This window comes from Apodemus sylvaticus, chromosome 2, assembly GCF_947179515.1.
Source record: "Apodemus sylvaticus chromosome 2, mApoSyl1.1, whole genome shotgun sequence".
NCBI lineage: Eukaryota > Metazoa > Chordata > Mammalia > Rodentia > Muridae > Apodemus > Apodemus sylvaticus.
The window spans coordinates 79980050-79995051 of NC_067473.1; the positions used below are offsets into that span (position 1 = coordinate 79980050).

The 15002-nt window shown below is 45.2% G+C and overlaps 1 protein-coding gene across 3 annotated transcripts in view; it reads right to left on the reverse strand.

Annotated features, from left to right (window-relative positions):
- Nucleotides 1-15002, reverse strand: part of Nod1 (nucleotide binding oligomerization domain containing 1) — a 48843-nt gene that overhangs the window by 22484 nt on the left and 11357 nt on the right. For all 3 annotated transcript variants that reach the window (XM_052173773.1, XM_052173772.1, XM_052173774.1), the window contains exon 2: nucleotides 658-977. In XM_052173773.1, the coding sequence (XP_052029733.1) occupies nucleotides 658-858 (201 nt within the window). In that variant the 5' untranslated portion in view covers nucleotides 859-977. The remainder of the gene's footprint in view (nucleotides 1-657; nucleotides 978-15002) is intronic.

Consider the following 15002-nt stretch of genomic DNA (forward strand, 5'->3'; position numbering starts at 1 on the left):
TGCCTCTGTGCCCTTGGGGCGTCGAGGCACTGAGCGTGGTGCTCTGTATCGCCTATTCATTCAGAGCACACTCATAAAGTCACCTGGGGATCAGTACCCACCGCAGGGAGAGCTGCAAGGGAAGGGCTTGCTCCCGCCTCCTACGGAAGTGCACTGTTCGACTGGGCAGGAAGCTAAACATTGGGGTATTTATGGTTCTACCAAGACCCCGGTGTGAACGGACATATGTCATCAGCCTCTTCTGTAATGTATAAGCTGAGGCTCAAGGATGAAGATAAGCCAGGCATGGTGGCGCACACCTTTAATCCCAGCACTCTGGGAGGCAGAGGCAGGTGGATTTCTGAGTTCGAGGCCAGCCTGGTCTACAGAGTGAGTTCCAGGACAGCCAGGGCTACACAGAGAAACCCTGTCTTGAAAAATCCAAAAAACAAGGATGATGATAACCCAAAGACCATGGTATGAGTCCATATATGTCATCAATGCTCCCCATGCTACAGAAGTTGCATGGGACTAAAAACAAGAACAACAACAAAGACCCCACTGTGAAATTTAACCCAATATACCAAAATCCCCTAACACATTTACAGGAACCAGCAAGGGGAACTGCTGCTAGAAACGCAGGTCAGTGACTGTCAGCGTCCGTGTCCCCCACTGCACCTTGTCAGGCTTGGTGGGACAGGCACACACAATCTCTGCATCTTCGGCTGAGAAGTAGCCATTCTCCAGCAGGTTGTCCACCAGACACTGAGTGTTCCGAATGTTGGTGACCAGATGCTCCCTGTTGATCTTCAACAGTTTAATGTGGGAGTGACAACCCGAGGCGATGCCTTCCATCTCAAGATGGCCGCGCTCCTCCATTGTTCAAGCAGCCAGCAGCTACTTTTCTCAAATTCATCCTTGGCCACATGTGCCTCGCTGGCAGACAGGCACTCAGGACTCGGGGCCACCGCCCGGGATCCTGCCTTTCATTGCTGGCCCTGAAGAGGTAAAGGACATTGTCAGCAAAGCCAGTCACTGGGGGATCCTCCCTCTCCCATCTTTCCTTGCATTTTCCTGCCTCTGACAGGAGGAAGCCATGCCTAAGACTTTTACCAGGGAAGATGAACGACAACAATCATAACTCTGTTGTAATGTCTATTTAACCTCAGTCGGGGGTTTCTACCCTGCCTTTGATCATTCAGTTTCCAGATAAAACACACAGAAACTTTTATATTTATAATAAACTTTAATAGGCATCATGGCTGGGCAGGTTTCTACCCTCTGTGCCATCATGGCTACTTCTCTGCCAACGACCCCAAGCTATGACTTGCCATATTCCATCTAGACCACACTTATGTAGACTGGCCAGCTCTCGGAGCCAATTCTCACTGCCTCTCAACACCCATGGCGTATTCTCTTCCCTCTACCTTCTCTCTTTCTCTTGGTCCTCCTCAGACCCCAAGCCTGGGAACCAAAACCCCACCTGTCTCTTCTGCCCAACTATAGGCTGTAGGCATCTTTATTCAACCAATAGATTTAAATTAAGGAGCAAGGTTACTCTTGGTGTACTTGAAGATTTCCTTCTCACTGAGGCAACCAGACTTGGGGGGCCAGTAGAGCAACAGACCAAACCTCAACACAATTCATTGCTGTCAGTGGTTTTCTGCACCACTAAATGTGTTCATCAGTGTTACTGTCACTGCAGCAAGAGACCAATGGCAGGGAAGAAAGATTTATTCTGCCTCCTTGTTTCAGTCCTTCCAATGGGGAAGGCATGGCAGAGTGGAGCAGCTCTGTCTCTGTGTGGAGATCAGGGAGGAGAGAGTGGGAGAGGGGGAAGAAGGTGGTCACTAGGACCCAGTTAAAGACCCATGGCTTCTTCAGTAAGTGATGCCCAAAAGACATCAAGCTTTTAACACCGAATTCAAATGGCTGGTCACACACTGAGTCTCTGGCATCATCCTTTGAAGGAAGGTAAAATGTTCTACGGTGGCCTTCTTCTCTTAGACTTCCACCATCTTTCTGGAATCTGCAAAGCCAACACGGATGTAGAGGACACACAGGCACAGGAGAAGCCAGAAAAGTCAAACTCAGAGGTATCCTTCAAAGGACAGAGATGTTTAACCTGTCCTCCTTCTGGGGTGCTGGGAGAGGTTGTAGTTTACAATCTGGTGATCGATCCTCTGCTGTCTCTGCCCATATTGCCCAGAATTTGTGATGTACTTATCCCTTTCCCTCTAAAACCTTGAGTATTACTTTAGGCCATAAAGCTCATCCTTGTGAGAGATGATACTCTTTCTATTTTACAACAGCCTAAGCGATGTGTATGCCTTAGGGCCATGCATTATGTTGACCTCATAGGTCATTCTCTCTGGACCATTATCTTGAGCTTTGTCTCTAAGTCAACAAGAACTGATCTTACAAATGGAGCCAGGTGTCCTCTGCCAAGAGCTTCAGTGTAAAGCTTGGCTTTGCTATGCTCCCAGGGCTGAGTTCATTGTTATCACAAAGCTTTTCCCCAAAATTGTGTTGTGCTGAAATATGGCTAAAATAAATGATCTGGTGTCAGCCTCTAGAAGCCCTGGCCCCGCATCTGTACCAAAACCTGACTGAACCAAGTTTAATTCTTGTCTTTTTGAGGATCATTTCCCAGACAGCTATAAAGCCTACAGGGACTCTCCCACACAAGGAGGGTCTCTTTTTAAATTTAAATGTTATAAAAAGTTGCAAAAAAAATCACACACTGAAGTTAACAAGATCCAAAGACTACACATCTTAATGAACTTCTAAACAGTTAAAATAGTCATTTGGAAAGGAGGCAATGGAGCTCACATTGGGTTTTGTTCTTCCATAATCAATACTTATCTACTACCCCAAACAAAAATTCTAAGACAGAGTTAAAATTAGAAAAATAGAGGGCTAGAGAGATGGCTCAGACTGCTCTAAGAACACTGACTGCTCTTCCAGAGGTCCTGAGTTCAATTCCCAGCAACCACATGTTGACTCACAACCATCTGTAGTGGGATCTGATGCCCTCTTCTGGTGTGTCTGAAAACAGTTACAATGTACTCATATACATAAAATAAATAAAAGAAATATTTTTAAAAATTAGAAAAATAATAACTTTATACCGCTTTCATAACTCATGCTTATTGCTGGCATTTAGTTCTTATGGTTTGTTTGTAAGACAGGTCTCACTTTATATCTCGGATTGCTGGGATTAAAGGTATACCCAGACTTATTTTGGCTTTTGGATGGTACTTGAGGGTGCTACAAAGATAGCTCAGATGGTAACGTGCTTGCTCTCTCAGCACCCAGTGCCAGAGACAGAGGATGGAGGCATGTGCCTGGAACGAAGGAAGTGACCAATAATCTTACCCAGCTATGGTGCCTCCAACCCACATCAATGACCAGCATAGCACAACAAACCTGAGGGTGCGGTAGCGGCACACACACCTTGGTGTTAACCAACAGCTCTCTAGTTGGACTTAGGAGCTGCTCAAAATTGAGATCAGCGCCTGGTGCTGGAAACCTAGATACTCGGTACTAGTGAAATCATGGTTATTAGGAGAGAATCATCTACACCTACTAATGTATTAAACCGGTATAATCTCAACCAACAATTTATAAACATTTGTCCTTATACCCACAGATCAGAGTAATTTTCACCCTTCAACAGGAAAACTTTGCAACAGATGGAGACCACTGTAGAAAAATCACAGCTAATAGAAACACCAAGCTGTGGAGTCAAGTCCCAATGGACACATCTACAAAACAGTCCCATGTCTAGAGCTCAGGAAGCATGTTGGAAGGGCAGATATACTGTAAGAGCCAGGGGATTGGAAAGTTATCTATGAGGTTGTATCTCCTAGTGATATCAGAAGCTACATCCATAAAGTCTCACCAACATGACGGCCCAAATAAGGGTGACACCAAGGAAGATGCCAAACTGGACAGAGAAAAGCCCATGAGGCCTCAACCCTACACCAGGAATTATAGACAACTGACGAAAGCTGGGATCAGGAATGGTCAGCCCTGAAAGCATGCATATAAGAAACAGTATATGGCCTGAAAGGGTTATATGTAGGAATGTGTGTGTGTGTGTGTGTGTGTGTGTTATCATATTCTATCTAGGCTATTCTTACTCAGACTGGCCAGCCCAGGGCCAATTCTCACTACCTTTAACCCATGGTGTCATGGAATTAGTGGGGGTGGGGAGGAAGCCATGAGTTTGAAGGAGAGTGGGGAAGGAGTATATGGAAAGGTTTGGATGGGGAAAAAAGAAATGGAGAAATACCATAATTAAATTATAATCTCAAAACCTTTCTAAAGTGCTTTAAAAATGTACATTGTGACATCAAAAAATCAAAAATGTATAACCATAACTGGCTAGCTCAATAAATAAATTATAGCCAAAGAGCCTGGGACAAGAACTGAAGCAGCAGCAGCGTGTGGTTGCCAGGGATGAGGCGGGTCTCTGGGCGTCTGTGAGAAAAGTGGAAGCTCAAGCCCAGAGTGGAAACCTTCTCTTGAAAATTATCACAAATCTGAGAGAACAGGGAAAGGCCGCGGTTCTCCCTGGGTGAGTCAGCACGGTTTGGAAGGCTGGGGAATAAAGAAGGTTGAGCAATTTCCTCCATCCTCTTGACCCAACTCTTATCAACTGGGAGTGGTCTGTTAACTCGGCTTCTCCTTCCAGGGCCTGCAATTCCCACAGAAATCGTCTCTCCGCTTCCCAGGACTTTCCTGTGATATCCACCACAGGCACTTCACAGTTTACCAGCAAAGGGGGAAGCTTTCTCCTGATTTGTGACCACAGGAACAAAGCCACGGGTCACGTGACCCCTAGCTGGCAAAGAGGCTGCTTTTATTGTCATTTTCAGACGGCAGTTAAGTTTTCTTTGGCAGGAAGTTGAGGAGGGATGGACATCAAAGAAGAAACAAAGAAACATACTGCCTAATAAAGCGAAGCCAGAGACAGAGCAAGCTGCATGAGACACCTCAGAGAGAGTGGCCAACATGAGCAGGTGCCAGCAGGAACAAAGCGCCAAGCGGCTCCCAATTCACAAGGCGCTTGATGTCTTACCTGACAAAGGGTGGGCCCTGTGGTGCAAGAGGAAGGCAAGGGGGCTGGGGGGAGAGTAGGGGAGACAGCAGAGAAGTAAGGGAACGGGAGGACTGGAGAAGTGGGGAGAGGGGGAGAAGCAGGGGTGGGAAGAGCAAGGAGGAATGGCTAAGGTTGAACAGCACAGGTTCTACAGAGGGAGGCCACTCAGTAGGGGGGAAGTTCTCCCAGCTCTAGATCTGGAGCCTTGAGGATGGGTGTTGAAGGGAGATCCTGTCCAGACAGTCCAAGGAAACAACCAAAGAAACAATTCAAGGCTGTGCTTGTGGCCTGAAAACAAGTCCACAGGCTGCAGAATGCAAAGTAGAACACCAAGTAGAAAAATTAGGATAAAATATGCAGGTCGTAAGCAGAGGCAGGTAGAGTATGTTGGTAAGAGGAAACCCCTGAGTGTGTGTGTGTGTGTGTGTGTGTGTGTGTGTGTGTGTCTGTGTCTATGTTTCTGGTGTTTTTATTTATTTTTTTTTTAAGATAGGAATATTTCTGTATTACTTTGGTTGTCCTGGGACTCCTATGTACCCTAGACTGACCTAAACTGACAATCCTCCTGCCTCAGCCTCCTGAGTCCTGAAACTTCCAGGCCTGTGCCACCATGCATGGCTCTTTCTGTCTCCAGGTTAGAGAATCCCTGGTCCTTGTAGAGACTGATGTCTACATTCCCTCTTGCAACTTAGACTTCTGAACTAGATATGCAGTGGGTGCTGGGGGAAGGAAGTTAGAGGAAAAATGATTACAGAACAGGGTCATTTTTTAAAGGCTTCCTATGTTTCTTAGGCTGGTCTTGAACCTATGAGTTAAAGTGATTCACTCAAGGCTCTGAGTACCCACAAATAAGACAGTGCTTGAAGAAAATAGTCCTAAAGGATGATAGAAGAAGCTTACTTACAGAAAATAAAATATAAACCTCATTGTAGTTCTATTTTACTATTTATAAAATGATTTATCTTGTTTTATTTTTTGTGCATTGGTGTGAGAGTGTCAGATCCCCTAGAACTGGAGTTACAGACAGTTGTGAGCTGCCTCAGGGATGCTGGGAATTGAACCTAAGTCCTCTGGAAAAGACCAAGTGCTCTTTAACCACTGAGGCATCTCTCCAGCCCCTATTTTACTATTTTTTTTTTTTTTTGCACTTGGTTTTTTTGAGACAGGGTTTCTCTATATATCCCTGGCTGTCCTGGCGCTCACTCTGTAGACCAGGCTGGCCTCGAACTCAGAAATCCACCTGCCTCTGCCTCCCAGAGTGCTGGGATTACAGGCGTGTGCCACCACCGCCCAGCTATTTTACTATTTTTTAATAGATTTTTACATTTATTCATTCAGTATGTGTGTGTGTGCACTCACATGTGTACAAGCACCAAGGTGCATGTGTGGTGGGCAGAAGACAAGGTTCCAGAATCAGTTACCATACAGGTCTGGGTACTGAAATCCAGTCTTCAGGCTTGCAGGCAAGCGCCTTTATCCCTTGAACCATCTCACTAACCCTGGTAACCTAATTTTTTTTTTTTAGTAGTCACATTAATGAAAGTGAAATAAGCAGGTGACTTAAGGAGATATTTCAATTAAGTAGATATATGCAAAGCATCACTCTAATATGTCCTCAGTAAAACATGCTGCTTCTTCTGAGATTAAAACCTTCCATCTTGGAGGGAAGCTTTTTAAGACACAGGACGTTAGAACAAGGTAAACAAGTAGATAGTCTAAGGGGAGGTGAACCGGTCCATTACTCAAGGAAGCTTATTAAGCTCAACAGGTAAACAATTCAAGCTTCAGGAAGTCCCTGAAACTGACAAGATACACTAGGCCCCTCTTTCCCCAAGCATATATAATCTGTAAGGACTGCTGAGTGATGCTATCAGACAAGCTGGCTGCCCAGAAGAGGCAGGAAGAAGCAGAGGCCAGCAGAGACGCTTGGAAAGGGAGCTCACCAACCTGCTGGGCTGCCACAGGCAGAGCAGCCGCTCCAGGCTTCCAGCTTTGACACTGGAACGGGCTTTGGTGATGAAGGTCTCTGAGTCATTTCTGCTCCTATAAATAATCCTTTACCCACATTCCTCTAAGTAGCCCCAGTAAAACTACTTATTTGTTCACCAAGTTGGACTTTGATGGTATCTATACTTTGGTCTGTCACTGGTTCTTTATTTGGGGTAAGTAAACATTTGTTCATGTCTCCTCAGAATAGTGTCACACAGCACATGTTTATGAAGGAATGTCTGTGTACTTATTTTTCATACTGAGTCTTTGAAGTTTGGCGAGTCTCACACTCAGAGATCATGTAGACTCTGGCCAGCAATACTGGAAGTGTTCAATGGCCACGTGGTAGATGCAATTTTGCAACTCTGTACTCTTGAAATAGAAACCTACTGCCCTTTGTCAGTACATAGCCTGATCTGCAACTTTGTTCCCTATCAGTTCCTTCTGCTCCTGAGCTAATAATAATAATGTTGCCTTTCTGGTCTTGTATATAACACGTGGCTTGGTCCAATGTCTACAGTGCTAGTTCCATAACATCCCACCATTGGGTGTCACTGTCAATATGATGGCTTCCTAAATTCTTGCCAGAGACGCATGCAAGGCGCTGTTAAGGTGTGCTATAAAGAGTGTTCCCCTTTTTCTAGACTTTGCACTCCAAGTTAAGAGTCAATGGTAAAAAGCAATTAGGCAATGTTACTGGCAGAATTCACACATGAGAGGTGTTACCCACAGTTAGGGGGAAGCTAGGAATGGTTTCCTGCTGTGTGACCTCCACTGTTGGTAGGTTTTAAGTCACCTGAGTGCAGGTGCTATGGTGTTGGAGCTTTCCAAGGACTTTTATAGGACCAGGTTTTATCTTACTAACAGCTAACTTTGAGGGGTTTGGGATCTATCAGAGGACATTTGTGTGGCCATATTGAACTGTACCAGTTTTAGCTCATGGAGTAGAGAGATGCTCTCAGACACGCTGGACACGTGGCCTGGTCTGCCAAGAGTCCACAGACAAAACTGGGCCAAGGGCCCAGGGTTTATTTGCTTTTTTCCTCCCCTTTCTTGTGGCGAGCTGAAACTTTCTCAACACCAGGCATCAGCAACCTTGAGAAGTGTCTTTAGCAACTTCCTTTTCTAAGAAATCTTCCCTGTGAGGAGAATCAGAAGTTCTGACAGGGTTTTGGTTTTGCTTCATTCCAACAAGGCCTCTGCTGTTGACTGTGAGAAAGGAGTTGGCAGTTCCCAGAGGAATTGAGTGACTGAGTCAGCACAGTGTCTACAGCCACATAATGCACCAGGCAGCAACACATGAGTGCAATAAAATATACCACGTGTGTCAGAGACAAGGCTGGGGAAAGTCAGGCTCAGTAAAAGAGAATATACTGTATGGCTCTGTGCAGAAGCTGGGAGATGGTAGCTGGGTAGACACAGATTGTAAAGGGAGAGCCATGCGAACTTATGGGGACATAGGAACACTCTGTATCTTGAGTGAGTGCTAAGTGTGTGTGCGTGCGTGCATGTGTGTATGTGTGTGTGTGTTGTTTTATGTATACACTCTTCCCTCCATATCTGCAGGGTTCAGTCAGTGTCAGGATACTCCAAGGGAAAAAAAAATCCACCCATGCTCAAATCCCTCACAAAAGACAGAGTGATTATCTTTATATACCTACACATACCTTCCTGAACATTCCAATCATCTTTAGGTTATTATGATGCCTAATGCGTTGCAAGTGCTATAAAAGTGATTATAGCATTCAATCTAAGAAGCAATGACAATGAAAACATCTACAAATTCATGTTTAATGAGGTACAATGTTTTTCTGAATATTCTTGGTCCATGGTTGATTGAATCTAAGAATGTGAAATTCACAAATGTATATATACACACACACACACACACACACACAGTTTGCCAAGTGTCATCAACCTATATTTTTTAAATCTGAAATGTTATATGAGCATTATGTGTGTTTTAGTTTCATTTTGAGGGAGGGTCCTACTGTGTACTCCAGTGTGGCCTCCAGCTCTCAAGATCCGTCTGCCTCAGTTTCCCATATGCCAGTTTCAGCTAGGCATATGCTACCATGCCTAGCTGAAAAGCACTGCTTTATATTATATAGCAATAATTTGTAGATTTCCATTTAAAAGTCGCAAAGGAACACAAGACAATTGAAAGAGGAAACGGATGGCGAATATGCTTTTTTTTTTAAAAGACAGATAAACAGGAAAATATAAAAGAGGTGAGGCATGCGGCTGTAGAGATGGCTGACCGTCACAGGCACTACGCTCAGGTATACATACCCCTCACACACATAGAGAACCAAGAATACAAATAAATCTTTAAGCCAGGTTGTGATGGCACATGCTTTTGATGCCACCACTTAGAAGGCAGAGGCAGGCAGATCTCTGAGTTGCAGGACAGCCAGGACTACACTGAGAAACCCTGTCTGAAAAGCCAATGATGATGATGATGATGATGATTTTAAAAAGAGGTAAAGAAACAAAATATATATCCCAAAATACTATTATTAAATCAAGTGTCAATAATCTAAATAATCTAAATACACTAATTATAAGACATAATCTGGCGGATTTGATAGAAAAACTATATGCTACTAAAAGAGGTAGATCTTAAATAAATGGCAGTTTCATCAGTCAAGGAGAAAAGATGTACCGTGGCTGACACAGCTACATTAGGATTAAGTTAGAATTTAAGAATTTTGAAATAGAATGATGAACAATACTTTGGGATGGCAGAAGAGTGAAATAAGCCAGACTCAGAGACAAAAACCCTATTTTCTCTCATACAGAGCCTAGATTTAAATCTCTCTCTCTCTCTCTCTCTCTCTCTCTCTCTCTCTCTCTCTCTCTCTCTCCTTCCCTCTGCATTGAGAGGAAGAAGATTACTAGGTAGGGAACAGAGAGGGAAAAGGGGCACAGGGAGGTTTAATGGCACACACGTATGAAACACTGTGATGTCACCCATTACTTTTTCAGGGGTGTAGGGGAAGGCTCCAGTAAGTCTGCCATTTTCCTAAGGGCATCCTTGGGTTTGTCACTGTAGTGGTTTAAATATGCTTGACCCGGGGAGTGGCACTATTAGGACCTGTGGCCTTATTAGAGTGGGTGTGGCCTTGTGGGAGGAAGTATGTCACTGTGGAGGTGGGCTTTGAAGATCTCCTATGCTCAGACTCCACCCCATGTGAAAGACTCTCTAGCTGAGAGTCCCCTCCTGTCTGCATTCAGATCAAGATGTAGAACTCCTAGTTCCTCCCACACCTTGTCTGCCTGCACGCTGCCATGCTTCCTGCCATGATGATAATGGACTGAACCCCTGAAACTAGAAGCCAGCCCCAATTCAATGTTTGCCTTTGTAAGAGTTGCCTTGGTCATGGTGTCTCTTCAGAGTAATAAAACTGAAACTGCGAGAGTCATAGTGGTGCAGGACCCATGAGTGCCTCTGGTGGGGGCGGGGGAGGGGGGCGCTACAGGGAGATGAATGTAAGCAGATGTAAGCAGTCACGCTCTCTTAGGGAATCTGAACTTAAGATACCCAGAGGGACCTGGAGCACTTAAGGAACATGCTCCACATACACACCCCAACCTGTCACCATTGTCTTACGTGTCCATGACCAGAGGCCGTCCATGTAGTTCCCTACAGCAGAAAGACACTAACAAAGGCTGCCCAGGCAGCAGAAGCTTTGCTCTGTACAAAACTATCTGGTGGCACCATCCCACAGAGGCTACCCTGCCTACCTAAAATGTGATCATAAGTGTAGACTCCTTGGAAGGACAGCTAAAATCCAGATTCTATCCCAGTGAAGGGATTGAATCAAGGAGAGAATGCTTAAAGAAATCACTTCCCATCAGCCACGCTGGCCTTATGACCCTGCCCTTTCCCCACACACCCTGTTGTTGGGGACTTTCATTCATTCTTTTGAAACTATGTATATTTCCAAATAAATAGCCCAGCTTTCTCCAAGTTGCTGTTGCAATACCAGGAGAGAAGATTCCAGATTGATATGAGCCTTTCCCAGAAAACTATTCTGTAACAACATAGCAGATGCTAATTAGAGTTACACCCCAAGTTGTCGTTAAGTGGCCAGGCCATCATACAAACGTTTCTGCATAGAGGTTGGCCATAAACACTAATGTAAACAGAAACAAGCAAGTCCAGTGTTAGAATCTGGCCGCCCTCTCTACTTCTTCCCTGGGCCTGATTCCTCCCCCTCAAGCTCCTTTCCTGGAATGATTGTTCACAAGGAGCCTGTGACTCAGGGACTGTGGCTGTCACAGAAAGAGGGCACAGAAAGACCTGGCTTGTGAAGCAATGCCGTTACTGTCCATGTGGCAGTTTATACAGCCTCGTCGCCTTCTTCCTTGAAGACTGACACAGGTAGAAGTCTGCTGTCCCCCCTGGAGCCTGGTTCACTCTCTCAGCCCCTTGCTATAACTTAGGACCTGAGAGCAGAGGAGAGTTTTGTGGGCTTATAAGAGAAAGGGTGGCTATGTGGCTGCCACAATTTCAGTCTTTCATTTCTGGAACAATGACCATCCTCCCTGTAAGCAGGTGACAGCTCCTGCCAGGCATTAGCTCCCCCATCCTAGGCTCACAAATCCCTACAGTGAATGAAAAAAATATATATATATTACAATGTATTATTCATATATATGTTCTAATCACTGTATATATGTGTACATATATATGTATATGTACACACACACACACATATATATATACTCTGTGTGTGTGTGTATGTGTGTGTGTAGTGTTTGTTGCTGTTGAGGCAGGGTTTCTCTATATAGTCCTGGCTGTCATGGAAGTTTTGCTCTGTAGACCAGGCTGGCCTTGAATGCAGAGATCCACCTGCCTCTGCCTCCCTTATGCTGGAATTAAAGGCATGCACCGCCTTAAAAATTTTTTAATTTATATGTGTGTACTGGCTGGCTTTGTGTGTCTACTTGACACAGGCTGGAGTTATCACAGAGAAAGAAGCTTCAGTTGGTGAAGTGCCTCCATGAGATCCAGCTGTGGGGCATTTTCACAGTTGGCAATCAAGTCAGGAGGGCCCATTGTGGGTGGTGCTATCCCTGGGCTGGTGGTCTTGGGTTCTATAAGAGAGCAGGCTGAGCAAGCCAGGAGAAGCAAGCTAGTAAGCAGCATCCCTCCATGGCCTCTGCCTCAGCTCCTGCTTCCTGACCTGCTTGAGTTCCAGTCCTGACTTCTTTTGGTGATCAACAGTAATGTTTCCACAGTGTAAGCCGAATAAACCCTTCCCTCCCCAACTTGCTTCTTGGTCATGATGTTTGTGCAGGAATAGAGACCCTGAGTAAGGCAACGTGTGTGCGTGAGCCCCTTTATTTTATGTTTTACATGCACCTTGCCTATGCCTAAGGCTGAGGAGGCCAGGAGAGCGTCAGCTTCCCTGTGTGGGTGCTGGGGGGCAGCAAAGGCTCTGAATTGCTCTCCAGCCTGAGTGGAGCATCTTGCCAACTTGCAAAGGACCTTGGCATGCAATCAAGAAATGAGATACAGCTGTTTGATTTGTTTGACTTCTTAATTATCCATTAATATGGCAAACCCTTCCCAATCATTTGACAGATACAATAATTTTCGACAAGAATAGGCAGTGGGCCCACGAGGAAGCTGGATTAAGATTGGTTGTCAGAGCAGCATGGAGGTATCTAATATATCTGCTCAGGAAGCTCACACCTCTTCCCCCACAAGACCACAATTTCTATAGGAGAGAAGCCAGGTAAAGAATGCACTGCTCAGTCAATGTAATGATTACTCCTGGCTGTCAACTTGACTCTATCTGGAATGAACTACAGTCCAGAATCAGAGGGCTCACCTGTGATCCAGATCTTGAGGCTGAAGACACAAGTTTCTGACCTGGATCTTGGCATGGAGACCTTGAGGCACAACGGCCATGAAAAGCTTAGACCCAGGCAAGGTAGTACATGCCTTTAATCCCTGGAGACTGAGGCAAGGAGATCTCTGAGTTAAAGGCCAGCCTGAGACAAGGCAAGTCCAACATCCAGGTGTGGTGGTACATACCTATAATCTGGGCCACACCTTCTGCTGGAGACCTACATAAGGACATTGGAAGAAGGAAAATTCGTTCTTCAACACTTGCATTACTTGAATCTGTAGAATCTACTTCTACAGAAGACCATCTGAAATAACTACCCTTGTGGGACTGAGCAACTACAAGATTCTTGGACTTCCAATTCACAGCTGGCCACTGTTGGGGACTTGGACTACAGACTACATAATAAATTCCCTCCATATAGAAAGGCATCCATACGTTCTGTGACTCTAGAGAACCCTGACTAAAAGTCAACTATCTCTAGGAGCTTGGACTTCATCTTAACCATACCATCTCCTAGAAAGAGCTGCCTAAGGAGGAGTGTCCATCTAGGAGACAGTGTCTATCCAAGGAAACGCTGCCCATTAAAGCCTCTGACTCAGGTGGCTTGAAGACCCACCTGTGCACCTGAGAAGAGTGAGAATGCTTTGTGGTTTACATATCTCAGTAGACAGGATAGATAGGTTTTGGGTGGAACAGATTTACTTCATCTTCAGTTGAGCAGGGACTATCAATTGATAGCCTAGCTGGAACCTAAAAAAAAAAGGGAAGAAACTCCCCACAAAAATAGCTTTCTTGGCAAAAGCTCTTATTTCCTTTGTGTGTGGGGAGTTGGGGATTGGGGGTTGGAGGGTGGGGGTTGGGGGTTGGGGTGTGTTTGTATGGATGAGCATGTGCCACAGGGATCAAACTCTTGTGTTGTGCACCTTGGATTCCTTTCCTTTCCTGAGAGCATTTCCCATTAGACTGGGCCAGCTGATAGTCAGTGAGTTCAAGGGATCTGCTTGTCTCCCCCCAGTATGGGGATGGATTACCAGTGCACACCACATGCCTAGCTTTTTAATAACATGGTTTCTGGCCTTTGCAGTTACACAGCAAGCACTTTCCAGAATGATCTACCTCCCCGGCCTGCCCCCCACCCCGCTCTCATCTTCCCCTTCTTTGCAAGTATGTTGTAGAACACTGTCCATTACTGTCTTCATATGGGCAACTGTGGTGACCTGAAAGTGAGCTTTATCTTGGACTTATTGTAAATGACCTTTAAGCACGAGCTTATTGACCTCACAGAAGAAACTAGGGGGCCCGTCATTATCCCCTCCCCCGAGCGTCCAATCAAGTTTCTTTCCTCCCTCCCAGCTAGGGAAGCCATGGTGCAGGGAAGGAGAGATCTGTGATGTGGCTGCTTTGAGCCCCTAAAACCTATCCCAGAAATACTTTAGTTTGATTTCTCTGAAGCAGATGGCTGATGTTGAGGCCTCTCTCTTATTACCACCCATTAACTGTTCCCACTCTAATTGTTACCAATGAAACCTTTCAGATTCTTGCACCCTTTTTGATAAAGGCACATCTTAGAGTGGGGTGCCTGAAATCCTAGCACTTGGGAGGCTCAGGCAGGAGGATCATGAATTCTAAGGTAGCCTTGATTATGTAGTAAGACACACACACACACACACACACACACACAAATGGAAGCAACAAATAAAGTCTGCAGCGAGGTCAGAATTTGCTGTGCACAATATGGGCAAAGATAGTGTCATAGAGTCTTGGGCACTAGAAACAGGAGTGTAATTTATTTATGTATTGAATTGAAATAAGTTAAAACCACAGTTCCTGCCTACTTTAAGTAACCCCCAGACTTGAATTACCTTGGTGGAAAATGTCATTCAGAACTTTTCGGGTCCAGACAGCAGTGTGACCAAACCCCCAGGCATCCCTTGATACATCCATGAAGGCCGAGGGTCAGATCTTCACTCTACTTTATGGAACGGCTTCTGTTTTATGCAAGAGTCATTCTGGGAACTTTAACCCATAGCCTCCTTTGCTGAGGAGTTCCTGGTGATGATTAT